This window comes from Ornithodoros turicata, chromosome 3 (assembly GCF_037126465.1).
Source record: "Ornithodoros turicata isolate Travis chromosome 3, ASM3712646v1, whole genome shotgun sequence".
In the NCBI taxonomy this organism is placed as follows: domain Eukaryota; kingdom Metazoa; phylum Arthropoda; class Arachnida; order Ixodida; family Argasidae; genus Ornithodoros; species Ornithodoros turicata.
Genome location: NC_088203.1, coordinates 21,266,270 through 21,282,839, shown reverse-complemented (window position 1 = coordinate 21,282,839; position 16,570 = coordinate 21,266,270). Strand labels below are relative to the sequence as shown.

General features: G+C 46.9%; 2 protein-coding genes across 2 annotated transcripts in view; one reads left to right on the top strand and one right to left on the bottom strand.

Moving 5' to 3' along the window:
• Positions 1-16,570, bottom strand: part of LOC135388272 (uncharacterized) — a 363,678-nt gene that overhangs the window by 145,462 nt on the left and 201,646 nt on the right. The window lies entirely within an intron of this gene.
• The window catches only part of LOC135387648 (uncharacterized), a 49,837-nt gene that overhangs the window by 2,311 nt on the left and 30,956 nt on the right, over positions 1-16,570 (top strand). The window contains exons 4-5 of the mRNA XM_064616756.1: positions 2,810-2,869; positions 11,914-12,105. Of these exons, the coding sequence (XP_064472826.1) occupies positions 2,810-2,869; positions 11,914-12,105 (252 nt within the window). The remainder of the gene's footprint in view (positions 1-2,809; positions 2,870-11,913; positions 12,106-16,570) is intronic.

Genomic DNA, 16,570 nt, shown 5'->3' with positions numbered 1-16,570 from the left:
TTGGGAACGAAAATCCATGTATCAAAATATTTGAATATTACCGGTAAAACATGTGGTTTTTGTGGACAAGGAGAGGAGATTGTGGTGCATGCATGTCATATTGACAGTGAAGTGACCTTATGGGAAGCACTGGCTTTCTGAAAGGATGGAGTCGACATGTGCAGTGCAAAAGACAGATCACGTGCTTGTAGAGGGGTAGGATATCTAGCGAACCAGTAAAGAAGCATGAAGTGCTTCAGTCAACGGCTCTCGTCCTGCCCCGACAGAACACTATTTCCTGCGGACGTCCGAAATAGTTCCCAACAACGTCCCAACGTTCATGTCCTGAAATTGATGTCAGGTGGGCATCTCTGGGAGCTACATGAATGGACGCCTCGCCGTAATGGCCGTTTGAAGAGTTGTCCGAACAGGGTCCTGACGGGATGTTACATGGAGCATTATCGGAGGAGAGAGCGAAACATGGCAAGGTGTGTCGTGGCGTGAGTTCGAGTTTCGATGAACCAACTAAATGCAACAAACCAAAATCAGTAAGAAACCCAGTCAGAGTGAGTTAACAGTCCAAGCAGTTCGTCAGTCCAGTCAACGCCAGTCCAGTGTTATTGGTATGCGCAATCGTATTAAACACCGGACCATTTAGTTTGACTCGCAGGCAAACATGACTCTCGAATTTGTGGAATCTAGCGAGATAGTATCTGTTTTCGCTTTGGAAGGGTCATGCCACTGTCTTTGTAAGTGACCTTCATGGTTCGAAGACCTTATATATCAACGTCTTTATTTTTGCTTTTTAACACTTCGTGCTCATTATTCGTATTCGAAATGCGAGAAACAAACAAAGAAGAGCAACACAGAAGGAAATATCCAGCGGCCGGAGCTGAAACAAAATGGCAGAAAAGAGTGCGTATAGGCCTATAGTAATTAAGAATCTATCCACTTACGCAGCAGCTCAATAAACCAGTATCAATAATAATGAGAAAATACAGGGCCCTAAGCACGTACGCAACTAAGTCCGTCCAACGTCCGGGCATCTCCGTGCAACTTCCTGTGAGGACAGACGACCGATATTTGTGGGAAGCCCAAGCGGTGGCCACTCGAATGTGTGCGGAACGTCCGTCCAGGCAGATTGGAATTTTCGGGAAATGACATCACCAGGAGCACCACGGGAAGTTTTGTTCCATTTGTGGTGAGGCATTTCGCTTCGACTATACATGCTCGGTGGCAGACAAATAATTTAGTAAATCGTAATTCGAACACAGGCAATTTAAATAGTTCGGCTGTAATTTCAATCCTGTGTGAATTCTAGGCTAGCTGACGCAACTATATCGCCCGTTCCAAAGCGAAAACGCTACCAATACACCCAGCAGTGGGCCACGTTAGCATATGACACCCGTAGTGATAGGATGATAGTGAATGATTCGTTTTTGGAGAACGTATCAGTAGCCTGAACGGAGTGAATCGATTCCACCTCGCCTAAATAGATTATTTCATTGACTCACCTTCAGTGAGGGTCCTCAAAAACCGCACAGAAAACAGGAAACATTTCCGTTTCAAAACATTTCATAGCGGTTGGCGCGGCGCCACGTCTGAATGCGCAACACAATCACAGCATGCATGTGCAGTGACGTGTTAATTAATTAAACCGTGTAAATATATGTAGAAGAATTTTTGAAGTCAGCGACAGCAGAACACAGCGTCCAGGTATGGTGACCATGGACTTCGGAATTGTGCCTTGGCGGCGTTCGTTGGCGGCTTTATGAGGGTGGTAAAAGATGAAAGTCACTGAAAAGGTTAGCCAGGCTGTAGGGATCGAACCCACATCTTCTGGATTACCGGTCCAGGGCTCTACCAATTGAGCTAAGCTAACACGTCTCTCCAGCGACTTTCGGGGTGCGTCATCTGAAGGGACGACAAACCAGCCACTCACTCTCACTCACCCTCCTTGCACTCTTACTTTTTTTTTTTGCTCACTCATACATTCATACGACGGAAATCGACGCAAGCGGCACCTGTTGAACAAGAGAGAAACTGATGTTCTGAGGCTGGAACAACATAGAAGGGACAGATATACGATCCCACAGTATCTGTCCCTTCTATGTTGTTCCAGCCTCAGAACATCAGTTTCTCTCTTGTTATGAGGGCGGAACCACCGTGCAAAGAGTGAGGCAGCCAGCAGTCAGGCACTCCAATGACACTGTTGTAGGCAGAGCCACCTGTGTGCGGTGATGTGGACGTGAAGCAGACACAAGACAACACCTGCAGTGGGACTCGAACCCACGCCCTCTGACTACCGGTCAGATATCCTTCCCATGCAAGCCTACCCTCTTTTCAACGTACCGAGGTTCGAATCCCACTCGATCCTGGTGTCCTTTCTTGAACATCTGTCATTTGAACGAAGTATGCAACTGGGCGTTGTGAGGCTTGTGTTGTATTAGTCGCATGTTGAATTCACTACGACGTCACGAGACCTCACATGCGGCTTTTCAGTGAGAGAGACCCGCTCAAAGTGCATAGGGTGAGGTAGCTTAGGTTTTACGTCAGTACTTTGTCTTTTCTTTTTCTTTCTTTTTCTGGAGGACTATAGCGGTTTGTACAAATGCAACAAAGTGTCTATCCACATGTTGTATTCTTACGTCGGGACGTGGAACGACTGCTAAATTTTTCATCTACTGTACCTGCAATCTGTACTCATAATGTCTGAAGCTGACTAGAAAATGCGACATGTCGAAGACACCAGAGGACCAGATTATTACAGATATGTAACAAATAAGCAACCCTTGATGCTCATTGATGCATAATTGTTGCATGACTGCAGGCGCAAGTGCCAGCGGTGAATCAACAGAAACGCTGGGACTGCCATTGCAAGTAGATCAAGGTGATTATCCTTTTCCTGCTGATATATTGGCGTCTTATATATAGGTATAGGTATTATTCATATTTTGAATATTCTGCCTGTGCCCATGACTACTGTGTCCCCACGCTGTTACAAGTGTTCACCGCACCATGAATAGACGGCATGCAAAACGCAGTCCGCTCTTTTAGCGCGCACGGAAACCTCCGGAATTCCGCATTGTCTGAGGCTCCCTTCCCGACCCGAGTCATACACACTACTCATCTCCAGCTGTTATATCGTGTGTCTTGCCTGACAGATGTGCTGTTTCACTATGCTATTCACATGGTGAGACGAGCGGTTCAAAAGGGAATGCAAGCAAGGTAAGAGCAATTCTGGATTACTTGTTGCATTGGAGCGCGGTCACTTCGATTGTGGGAGACAGAATTACGTTAAACTAGTGCAAAGGGGGGCGGCTGCTTTTTAATGCCATCCTATTAGATACTTAGACAGTGCAGTACAGTCCATTTCAGAACTTTTTAGTGCACCTTATACGCATAAATATTTACATTTGCTACAAAATAAAAGCGTAGCACGATTGCGGCAAGTATTGATGGTCAATTATTACCCATGTCTCTGGGCACTATCGGTAACTTATCTATAGTCTTGCATCACACGTTCCCTTGGTAGTTTCCCTCTGGCTTCTCCTTGAATGAGAAGGCTGATGGCACAGCAAATTCATAGAGGGCGTCTTCCATTTGGCACGTTTGGGACAAGATCAGTAGAAGTGCCGTGAACATACCTTTGCTATGTCAGCGTTGAACTTATCTTTTCACTCGATGGCTAGCAGTCATTTCTGAGGGAAGCTGTTGAAGGTGACTAAGGCGATCATGAAATGTCCTCGTACAAAATGATTGAAACAGTCAGTGTGCACCGTCTGAGGAGCACATTTAGGGAGGACTACCTGTCTGATAAACAGTCACATGAAATGCAGTGCAACCAAACTTGACAATTATGTGGAAGATGCTCAGATGACGAAAATTCAGATTCACCGAACTGAGAAAGACCACATTTTATACCACTGGGTGTCACAGTGGGTTTCACAGGAACAACCGCATTCGCACTAAACTTTTATTTTCTACTAAATGTCTTTGCTGTATCAAGTGCACTAACAAGTTCTCAAATGAGCTGTACTAAATTTCTCCTGGGATGACTTAACAAAGCATCGTTGCACAATGTTAACGTAATTTTCTTGCCCATCCTATGTCACCGTGCTCAACGCTTTCAATGCAATAAGACACGCAGATTTTTGAGGCTTTTTTTTAAATTCCGTGTTAGCGCCGCGAAGCAACTGTGGCTATGAGCAGCGTACAGACGTGGACGAATGGAGAATGGACAGCACGAAGGAGTGGGGGACAGAGGGGTTAGTATTCGTCTTGAGCCGACTTCAGAGGGAACTGTGCCGACATTCGGCTGGAAAACCTCAGACAGCAGAGCCGGCGACAGGATTCGAACCCATGTTACCTCCCAGTCTGGGCGTGAAAAGCGGCCACCCTAACCGCTATGCCAGAGGAGCTGGTATCTTTGTGGCTGTCTTACCTGGTGTACATTCCCTTTTGGAACCCGCGTCTCATGAACCACACAAATAAGATAGCGAAACAACATATGTGAGAAGCATGGCACGTGAGATAACTGTTGTATGACAGCCGCTTGTATTGCACGGGCCGGGTAAGACGCCTCATACATGTCGGAACGCCGGTAGGTTCCCGGGAGTGCTACGAGATGGCGCTAAGTTTTGCATACGGTCTCTTGGCCGTCATGATGCCAGATGTGGTAATCGCAGCCTTTCAAGTAAAAGAATGTATTCACTCCACTCTTCGGCAAGTAATGATGCGATGTTGAATGGGGCTGTTGAATCCTAGAACGGCACTATTTCATTGACATAGCGTGCGAAACCACCCAACACCATGCACGAGGTTCGCCCCAGCGTTACTCATCTCTACAGTGTCGTACTGCGTTTGCACGCTGTAGATGACTCTCCAAGAGAGGATAGAAAAGCCACCGAAGACTCAGGGTAGTTTCTCCACTCACAGTGGAGTGAAGCTTAATCAGTGTCGTGACGCGAGTTTCGACTATGACGTCACGTGCGATTAGTTGATAACGTTTCGATCTTGGGACTCCGTGTGTTGCACTATACTCACTTGCACTAAAATGCATTGCGACAATATTGTTTATACAAATGAAAATGATACACACACGATAATGATAGCACACGGCGCGGAGGAATGTGCCCAAAGTTCCGTGATATTCTAAGTGGTGTCGCCAGTACCGCATTGTGCAGTTTCGGTTTCGATATGTTTCGGTGTCGAAAGAAGTGTCAAGAGAACGGGTGGTCTTTCTATCCCCGAATTATTCTACTTCGGCGTTCTTCATCGCGTAAGTCTATAAGAAAACTGGATAGCATGGACGTACTTGTGCCGAAGTCTTTTGCAACGTCGCACTTTTTGCCTCCGCAGTCAACAGCCCTCAGCACTGCCATCTTCTTATCCAGGGTAAATTGCTTTCGCTTCGCAGTCACGCGTTCGCCGCGGGTCGTCGATGAGCCTGACATTTAGCGTGTAGGCTTGCAACTACGTAAGCACCTTGCTCCACGTCTTGTGTACGTATAGCACATGACGTCACGTGAAAGTCGGACAGCAATTTGTCACAAGTGGATTTTTACCTGTTGCTCTTTGTGATGGTACTCCCTGGGATGTGGTGAAGCAGATTACCTACTTCTGATGCGTTACCCGGGGTGCGTTAACCTCGAGAAAGAGGGTAAATTTAGTCTCCTAGACGGATGGGGTGCAGAAGCGCGGTGTTGGCTGCATGGTACGGCGCAGCAAAATGGGGTTCGTCGTTCGCCCGCACAGGTTCGTAGTAAAAGCTTAACGCTGGGAAAGACCGGAAAATCGCTTCGCTGTTCTGGTACGTACTGTGCTAAGCAATTCCCTGTAAATGTCCGAAAAATACATTGGCCCTATGGGTGTTCGACAAGGCCGCGAAAAAAACTCGTTGAAGCGTTTTTTTTTTGCTTTTTTTTGTTTTTACTAAAGGTTGACTGTACACTCTTAACCTCGTACCCTTATAGTAAAGGAAAGAAAAATTGGCCAAGAAATTATATCTATTTGGATGCGTTAAGTGTTCCCTTTCATTTCTTTTGAATAAAAACTACGGCGTACCTCTTAAAATATCACGGTTTCCTTGATGTTTAGAGTAAGGTCCCTTTTACTAAGTGTAACTCTTATGTAGAGGCTTGTGTGTACCCTTATGGAATTATCACCGTTACCTCTTTGTTAACATTACTGTTGCCTTGAATTCTGTACTATCTGCTTAGAGGCACTATCGTATCCTTAAGAAAGTATACTCCCGTTACCTTTATGTTAAGGATACAGTGCCTGAGAAAAGTTTACGGGACACCAGGTCGGCGTACTTTTTCTTCAGCGTGACATTGCCGCCGCCGACACATGAGGCCAACTGGAAAGCAGATCATTAACGGATTGTTCTTCTGTTTTCCACTTTTCCTGTCGTGTAGATGACCACAGTATCACGCTGAAGAAACATTACGCCGACCTCGTGTTCCGCAATCCTTTGTCGGGCACCGTACCTCAATTTCTGGGACCAGGTCGCTATTAAATGCCAGTCATAAAGGCTGATCCGTGAGAGTGATGCGATTAAGACCTCTAGCTAGCCAGAAAAGGACTAGCTATAAGAGCACGTCAGGTCCACCTCAGACGTCAGCGTCTGTGACTGTCTTTCAATAGCAACTTGTAGAACTTGGTGATGACGTGGTGTCAGTGTACACAGACCACAAGAAATGACAGCCAGTAGTTTTTTTCCTTACATATATTCACAACCTTCCTACGGTACAAAATCCGAAAACAATCTTTGGACCGGCTCTGCCACACAGAAGGCTCAAGTGACACTCAAGTTACTGAAGTGACAGAATATAGCAACCATCCGAATCAATTTGAAAGCGTCCTCAGAGCGAAATTAATATTGAAGGCGATGCTCAACTTTAAAGGTTGTTTTACTTCCGTAACTAAAATTAAAAGAAACAAATTCGTAATTCGGGATTCTATCACATGCAATTAATCTCGCTTTCGCTATAGACCACCGCACCGTGAACTTTTCGCTTAAAGCTGCACCAGAAAGAAATTACTTGCGAATGCAGCTACACTTTGGCGCCCGTGTTTTCAGTTCAGCTAGTCGGTGAATTCACTTGTAACGCATCAATTAAACCAATACAATCAACAGACGCAATATTCATGGCGTGAGGGAAGATGCCCTAGGTCGCGTAATATAATCGGGAAGTTTGCCTCGGTTTGGGTATCTAGTCAAAGGCCACTGGGGTCTAGCCACTGCGGTGTGCTTGAGGATCTGGAGCATATTCTTCTTCATTGCTCCCACTACCAACCTTCCCGAACCACACTCTCCGAGTCTCTTCGTCAGCTGGACTCTCGCCCCTTCTCCCTATCGAAATTGCTTGGTCCCTGGACTAATCCAGCCCAGCAACGCTCTGCGCTCAAAGCTCTTCTGACGTTTCTGCACACCATCGGACTTCGATCATTATTGTGAAGGGGCTCGTTATTTTATTCCCCACATTCCCACCAGCAATGGGGTAGAGTATCGCCTGTGGCGATGAACCTCCCCACTCTCCAAAGCCAAAATAAAGTTGTTGTCGTTGTTGTAGTAAAGGGACGGCAAAATCGTTATGCTACAAAAAGGAGAATCTTCTAGAGCTTGTAGAAGGATAACAAATTTCACTGAAACTCACCTGAAGCAATTTTCAAGCTGATACATTATACCCAATTATATATTTCCAAGGTACGATACTGAAACATGGTTCTCTTTTTCCCTTTTGACTTGTCGTTTGCTCTCTTGCTATTTCCTTTCAATGTCTTCCGAACGCTAGTTTATTTACTGTTTTCCTTTCTGTTTTTCATTTTAACGAAAATCTCAATGTCTGTTCTTCCTTCTGCGACTAAAGCAGTGTTAAAGCTCAGCTCCGCCGATTTTCGACTGCGACAGAATGGAGCCATGCTTGGGCTGTGCGTTCGTTTCCGCACAGGGAGAATACATGTGAAAAATTTTCACCCATTTGTTCGTAGTTTTTAAGAAAACAATTTTTTTAATTTTCCTGGCACGCCGGTCCTGTGGTCGGCAAACCCTGACCAATCCCGGCTTCGTCCTGGCTTAGCCGCGCTCGTGGCTTGGCTAACGCCAAATCGTCGACGCGATGGCGGAGATCAATGAGCGAAGGTGAATGTTTTGGGTGTGTTCCGTGATAATTGCTGTCGTTAATAGCCTCAAAGATAGTTTTGCCGGTCTTCTTTAACAAGCCTTACAGGATGGCCTCGTTGTGCAACGACGGCCGTCGTGAGCGGACATTCTGTGCCCGCACTGTGCTTCATGCTACCAACAAGACCTAACACCTAACGTGTGACGTACACTTACGCATTCTCAATAGCTTTGGCAGCGCACTATGCGCGGACTTGCTGCGCGTGCAGAAAGCACCACCAAAGCTATTGAGAACGAGAACGTGCTCAAAGACGAAGTATTCCTTATAAGAAACATGATAAAACGGTGCGGTGGTCCCCGATAGCTCGTGACAGCTGTTTCAGCACGATACAGCGGCCATGACGGACTGTAAACACAAACTGGTTGCCAGGCAGAGCTGGCTAGGTGTGGCTATCCAATCCGCGCAGTTCCAAGTATGACGTCACAAGTGGAACCGCCGCCCGGTAGTTTTTCTCAAATTTCTCAGTATGGAGTATGGAAATTTGGAAAGCAATGTGCGTTTATGAATGAAGTTGGGACCACGGTTCTGAATATCACAACGTCTTCATACTTTCGGAACAGCAGCGGAGCTGCACTTTAAGCGTTGCTTTTACATGGCATCAGGGAACATGTTCGCTGCGCACATGTGCGTGCTGCTATTGTGTTTCTTCATGTGGCAGTGAAATTGTTCACATAAAAATTACATCTTCCTCTCCTGCTATTGAACAAAGGTACATCCTTAACTAAGTCGACATTCCTACCGATTTCAGAAACTGCAAAGTACCTTCAGGGTCCATGCTCGCAGTAACAGCACAACATGCATTTATGATTTCCAGCTTTGTCTGTCTCAGAGATGTATTCTGTGCAGTCGCATTCATCTCCTGTGTACCTTCCATGGCGAACACCGCGAAAGGCCGTACATGAGAACGGGGTGATGCCTGAAAGAGCTGTTTCAGCATTTAGTGACATGCAGAACGTGTTGAGTATTGAAGTAGTTTACCTTTGATACATGTGCGCGACCTCCGTCAGCAGAGTTGGAGCTGGTGACAACTGAAAACCTTCGATATGAAGAAGCTTATGCGACGTCAAAACTGGTAAATTTTCAGTGTCAAAAAATGGCGTCCAAGATCTGGAGCCAGTTGCATGTCGAGGGGCGAATGACTAAGAACGAGAGGGCGAAAACCACGTGCACAGCGTGCGGCCAAGGCCGCTTAAATGAGGGTAAAACTTGAGGGTTACTTGAAGTAACATCGCCGTTACTTTTATGGATAGGGAACACAAATCTTTACAAGTTACACCGTCTGGCATTCGGCCAGTCGCTTATATTACCGACGAGTACCTTCGACTGTGACATAGAAGACGTGTTACATTGTCAGAAAAGTAGTGCAACTTTTAGGTTAGATGTTACAGCAGTTTCGACGTGGCCCTAAAAGCAACCAGATTAAGAGTGTACCGTGAAGCCAGATTTTCTTAGTTACTGAGTAAAACGTATGTGAACAGGTACGATTCCAACGTAGTTTGCGTACAATCAGTGGTGGACTGTAGAAAGGGTCGGCGTTTCCTTGAGTCTGGGGAATACAGGAATCAAACACGGGCCGAAGAGTATCACACAAGATAAAACAAAAACAAAAAACATGCACTTTGACCCAGTAGTGCAGTAACTACAACATGCGTTGCACGCAGTTTCTTGAACCTGCTCCGCCCTCCAAGTTCTCACGACAATTGAGAGTGACACCAAATATATTTATGCATTTTTTAAAACAATTTTTGTCGGAGCCGCTGACTATATTCACGAGGAATGTCCTTTAAATGTAGTATTCGTACGTCTGTTCCGATTGCCTTCACTAACACTAGCAGAAATGAGATCACTCTTATAAGCCGCACTCATTTTTAGAGGTGCACTACTGCTGCCCTAGAGCCGCAACAATGCGACAGCAAAAGAAGTTCAGCAGGTTCTCCCTCGCGGCTTACCTTGTGCGAGTCCCAGGGTTGTTCACGGCGCAAACCGTCATTCGGTGACGAGTATGCCTCCGTTCGCTCCAGCCCAGTGACGTTTGCTCACGCATTACACGACGGGGGAGAGTTGCTCTGATTTTGCCCTGTAATCTGCTTTTGAAATAGTGAAAGCACTTAAGTCTTCCACATATTTAGGTTGAGTGAGACCCCTGCTTTCACTCTGTGCAGTTTGTTTTTTTAAGACAAGGTACGACCATCGTTTTAGTGCCCTTTTACGAGGTCAACCACTCCCATTGCAATGACAATGCAAGGACGACTTATCGCGCTTGGGTTGAGAGCTATGACAGAGGACTCCAAGAGAATGCGTGGAAATTCGTGCTTCCACGAATGTCGTGTTTTCAAAGCAGGCGAAGCAGTTAGCGCAATATGTTACGCGTTTGGCCATGCTAGACGTATCGGAGACATACACTACATAATTGTTCATTGGTTTGAGTGACCCTTAACCGGTGACCCACTCACTCACTTACAACTTGGTGACTCCCTTAATACTTCGTGACTTACTTACAAGGACACAACTAGCCAAACGGGACCGGCCTAGATCGAACAGTTGGCAGGGTATACACGTTGCTTCTGCACGCCGTCTTTCCGGAAGCACATTAAATACGATCTGCCATGTGCTGGGCTCTCGGCGAGCGAAAACCCTCAGGGTGCAAAATTAATCTTAATCGCCGAGACATCTGTGGCGTTGCTCACTTTCTTTCACGATGTATATAGACGAATTTTAAGGATACTAAGGCAAGTGCAGCGCCACAAGTAAGGCGCGGCCAGAGCCGTCTAATAAAAGGGAGTTCCAAAGGAGGAGTCCCAGAAAGAGGCTCGACGTGTCAATCAGGGTTCCGGGCCTCTAGTTGTGTTGCTTTTCACCACGGGTGTCGCCATGACACCCGAATGCCGCCCAAAATGGCGAGGAAAACAAACACGGTGAAGCGGGAATTCCGTGGCAAAAAATATTTCACAGACTACTCGGATTTTACGCTGCAGATTAGCAGCTGCAGAAATTAGTTTCAACTGATGCTCCGCTATTGACATCTAGCCGAAAATTATACGCTTTGTCGCCGGTGTTAAGCCTAATGAACATGGCGATCGCAACGAAATCGTAACAAACACGGCACTGTGCTGTACAATTTTGAATTTATGAACTGAATTTTATGGATATAAATATTCTTTTTTCCTTTTTATTCCCACTATTCATATAGGTAAGTTAAAAAATTGTTGCGACGACGGGATGTCGACCGGCAGGCAACTCTGCCGGCAGCGGTACAACGATAGAAGAAGACGACAATTCCCGACGTACCTTGCGCAGCCTAGGTGGCGTTCATCAAATTTGCACAAAAAATCCACTAGTATTGCAGAACGCGAGAGGTATCCATTTCAATCCCATCCAATCCACTTGCCACTCAAAATGGCGCCGCCCATGTTGTATAGGGGCACACATAGTGAGGATAGGTTGATTGCTAGTGCACCATATTTCAAGACGTCACTGGTCAGAAAGCTGAAAAAGTGGGTGGAGCTTCAGGTATAGGCATGACCTGTTGACGGAAGACTCACTTTTAATATACCACTCTGGGCGCGGCGATAGGCACAAGGGAGTCAATTCTATCACAACGCCGATCAGGACTCGTCTAGGAGGGCACCACCTCCTCCACACACACAGCATGTAAATGTGCACAGTTTGAACAGCATGTAACAATGTCCACAGTATGCTGGAGTATATAGCGACGTGACATTGTTTTTATTGTCACATTACGAAATAGATTTGGCGCCACCAGCCGCGGCCGTACCAGTCGGGTACCTTCCAGCCAAAAAAGCTACCTCCGAGACCACATCCTCCAGCCCGACGACTACAACCTCCACTACCACCAGCACGACGACCACCACAACGACCACGACGACCACCACGACCACAACCTCCCCACCAGCCTCCGCACCAATCTCCGGCCCACCCTGTAAGTGCTTTGACACAGCTTTCGTAGCAATGGTGCGCGAAGCTGGTGGTTCAAACTGTGTTGGTTAACATTGACTGTGGCCATAAATCATCAATATACACGGGACTTTTTTTTTTGTCATTTGCTCAATTTTTATAAGAAAGCTATGAGAGCTTCCCAGATGGGGTTTTCTCATGCCTTCAAAAACATGTCATTCCCTAGATAAACTCGAGAGGAACACTCCTGTACCCGTTTTGTGTAGAAATTTCGCGAGGTTTACGAGAACCCTGTGAACAAAAATTCTCCATAGACTTCTTAAGAAATGAGCCCAGGTGCCTTAAAGCGGCCGCCTTAAGGCACTTACCACTCTCCCCAATATAGTAATTGTGACAGCTCAGAGGGACACTATAAACTAGAGGTGCCACGTTTGTTGTATCTTGTAAGGGCGAGCTCCGACCACACGACGTAGTTACTAACTTTATTCTCTCCAGAATTATCGAACACTTCGTTTCTTTTACCTCCTCTTCTTCTCCCCGCTTTGTCACGTCTTCCTCTTTTCACAACATAACATTTCCCCTTCCCCAGAGAAAAAGTTCAAACCACAGTTCATGTTTCAAACCAAAGTTAAGTTCAGGTTGCCGCTGGAGACAGCCTGCATGCGTTCCAAGTGCGACCATCGCTAGTGCGAAATGTACTTCTGTTGACACGTGGCATTATAGTTAAGGGCTCACTGTAAGATGAATGTCCTTTCGGGCGATGCCATGGTAGCTTGACTCGGATTCTGTCCCCTACACGGAAAGTGGACTCTTTAGGGCAGGTCCCCCAAGGTCGCCATTTTCCCATGTATTTGTTCCTATCCCGATGCGTGCAATGCCGGAGGCCGCCCTTAGATACCCCATTGTTACCAGACGTTGGCTTGCGTGGATTGTAGCGCGCTAAAGATCCAGTTGAAGCACAATCCAAGCCAGGCCAAGTCACCGAAGGAGAAATGGACGACTGCAGCGCCTGCGGCGCCTGGTACGACAGGTACGCTATGTGATGCACGTAGCCGTGCACTAGATCCTTCCGATCGCTCAACACGTTTAAAAACGGGACCAAAAAGTGAAACACGACAGAGAAAGTTGTTATACGCGTTTTATTTGGACATATAAAGACTAGATTCATTCGCAGAAACAACAAAAACATTTTGCCGCTAAACTTAGCGCGCTGAAGTGATCCGGAACGGCAACAGTGGGGTATCTAGTGGCGGCCTTCTTCGTTGCACGCTTTTTCGAGGTGAGTTTGGGGGACCTGCTTTAGGGTTCCTGCGCTGGTCCGCATTCTTTTTCTCGCGAGCCTGGTAGGTTGCTACCCTGCGACGTAAGTTCTGGACTTCTTCGGAGAACTCGTTGTCCATGTTAGGAAACCCAACGATGTCTAATTTTGTGCGTAGCTTTCGGCCATGCAACAATTCTGCTGGTGACACTTTCGTCGCCGCATGAGAGGTGCTCCGATAGATTGCGAGAAACTCCTGAATTGTTGATTCCAAAGGAGCGTGAGAAATTGCGATAGTCTGTAGATAATCTTTTAGGCAACGGTTAAAACGTTCCACTTGACCGTTCGACTGTGGATGATACACGGACGATTTGCGGTGCATGATTCCTCGTTCACTTAAGAAGCATTTAAAGTTACGTGACTCGAACTGTGGACCGTGGTCCGTTACAATAACTTGCGGGTAGCCTTCACGGCTGAAAAACGTCAGAAGGAAGTTCATGATGACATCGGTTGTGACCCGTGAGGCGAAGGCTACTTCGGGCCATTTGCTGTAATAGTCCACCGCTGTAATTGCAAATCTGTTCTGCCATGGGAGAGTCCCGAACGGTCCGACAATGTCTACCGCCAGCTGTTTCCAAGGAGCCGAAGGAAAAGGTACAGGTTGTAATGGAGCAGGATGTGGTGTTGCGGTTTTGTCGTTCCGAAGACAGGTGTGACACGTTTTAACGTACTCCTCGACATCTAGGTCCATTTTAGGCCACCAATACACCTGTCGGATCCTCTGTTTGGTACGGACGATTCCTGGGTGTGATTGGTGAGCTATATCAACAATACGTCGTCTCAGCGTAGACGGAGGGACTACTGTGTCACCACGCATGACGACTCCGTGTATAACAGACAAACTTTCTGCGACTTTGAAGAAGCAATGCAGTGAGGGATTACTCTTGGTTGATGACGGCCACGTTGAGCCTACGAACTTGTACACAGTAGAGAGAACTTGGTCCTCTGTTGTTTCTTTCTTGAGCTCTTCCCATGTAATGGGGTGAAGACCTTGCTCTATTGTGCATATCATAACAATGTCGCTGTCTTCGTTGTTCCGACCTTCCTTGTGAGCTATGGGTAGACGAGAGAGCGCGTCAGCGACCTCATTTTTGCTGCCTTTTCTGTAGATGATTTGATAGTCATATCGTAGAAGTCGGGCAGCCCATCGGGCGATACGCATCGGTTGACGACCGTAACCCTGACTCGATAGAAGAGTGGTTAGAGCTTGGTGGTCTGTACGGAGTGTAAATCGTCTTCCAAGAAGTAGGGTATGCCATTTTTCGCATGCATACAAGCAAGCTGGGGCTTCTTTTTCGCCAACAGAGTACCTCCTTTCGGTCTCGGAAACTGTTCGCGAAGCAAATGCCACAGTGTATAGTCCATCCGGGTGTTCCTGTTCGAGTACGGCTCCCAAACCGTAATCCGAAGCGTCCGTAGTGACAACCGTTGGAAGCCTGGGGTCAAATATAGCTAACGTGGTGCAGTTCTTGATCAAGTGCTTCAACTTGTCAAACGATTCTTGCTGCTCTGTTAACCAGACAAATGTTGAATCTTTTCGAAGTAGGGATCGTAAAGGTTCAGTGAGTGTTGCGAAATGTGGCACAAACTTGAGATAATACGAAGCCAGACCCAAGAAGGACCTCAATGCTGTCACGTTTGTAGGGTGGGGTGCATCCATGATGGCCTGCATCGTGTCTTCGTCTGGGTGAATACCCTTGTCAGAGACTGTATGTCCCAGAAACTTGATTGACTGGACTGCGAATACGCACTTCTTCAGGTTCAGCGTTAGTCCACAGCTCATCAGTCTTGACAATACTTGGTCCAGATTTCGGTCGTGCTGCTCCTGTGTTGTCCCAAAAACGAGAACATCATCTAAATAGTTCAGCGTGCCTGCGCAGTCCTTGAGTACGCACATCATCATCTTCTGGAAGGCCGCAGCTGCTGAAGAGAGACCAAAGCACACACGTGTATAGCGAAACAAACCTTCGTGGGTTATAAATGCTGTGAGGTTTCTACTCTCTTCTGCCAAGGGCAGCTGGTGATAAGCGGAGGAGAGGTCCAACTTGGAGAAGACCCTTGCTCCAGAAAGTTGATGAAAAATTTCTTCCGGGTGAGGGAGTGGATGGGAATCGATGACGACGGCTTCATTCGGACGGCGGAGGTCCACACATCGGCTAATCTCTCCAGTTTTGCGCCAAGCGACCACTACCGGAGATACCCATTCAGAGGCGTCAATCCTTTCAATGACACCCGCTTCTTCTAGCCTTTGCAATTCCGTTGACACTTTGTGCCTAATTGCAATAGGTAAACGACGAAGCTTCTGTTGCACGGGAGTGACTGAGGGCTTTACTTTGATCTTGTGCACAAACCCTTTTACCATTCCCAGTCTGCTTGAAAATAGGGTCGGAAATTTGAGAGCGTACTGAGGTACAGTATCTGCATCCATAGCTTGTACTTGGTGACATTCTCGTGTTGCGATTTCGAGAGAAATGTCTAACGCTTGTAGTAAATCGAGGCCCAGAACTGCTGATCCTTGTCTCACAACGTGGAAGTGTCCTGTCGTTTCTCTTTCACCAAAAGCAACCTTCGCAGTGAAGACTCCCAGTACTGGTATGGGTTTTCGAGAATAGTCAGTGAGTTGCGTCAAACTGTTGCGTAATGCTATGTGCTTGAAATTGGCCTGAAATATTGAGTTCGGAATGATGGATACCGACGAGCCCGTGTCAACTAGGAGACGTGTAGGAGTGCCCTCCACTTGGATCTCGCAACATAACAACGTTGAACGTACAGTCTCTTGTATTGAACTCCGCAACCGGTGCGTGGTTTGTGGTAACCGATTCTGGGGCACAGCTGCTGTAACTTGACCGGAGCGGAAAGGACAACTTGGACACCGTGTAGTACGGCGACGTTCTTGATGTCGTGCGATATTTTGTGCACATAAGGAATACAGACTGGTCTTCATTCGTGCCTTCCCCTCTCTTTCGGCGAGGCCTGCCGCATCTCGGCGTTGAGGGTTTCGCCCACGGAGTGGATGACTGTGTCCGGGTACACGCGGCACGCTAACTTCCCAAGCTGTGATTGGAAGCTGTGCTGAATCTCTTGTTCACACGACTTGTTGAGCGTTGAGCACAACAAGGCCCTTACAGTACCCATCTTGACAGTTTTAGTATGACATGACCTAAATGGGAGC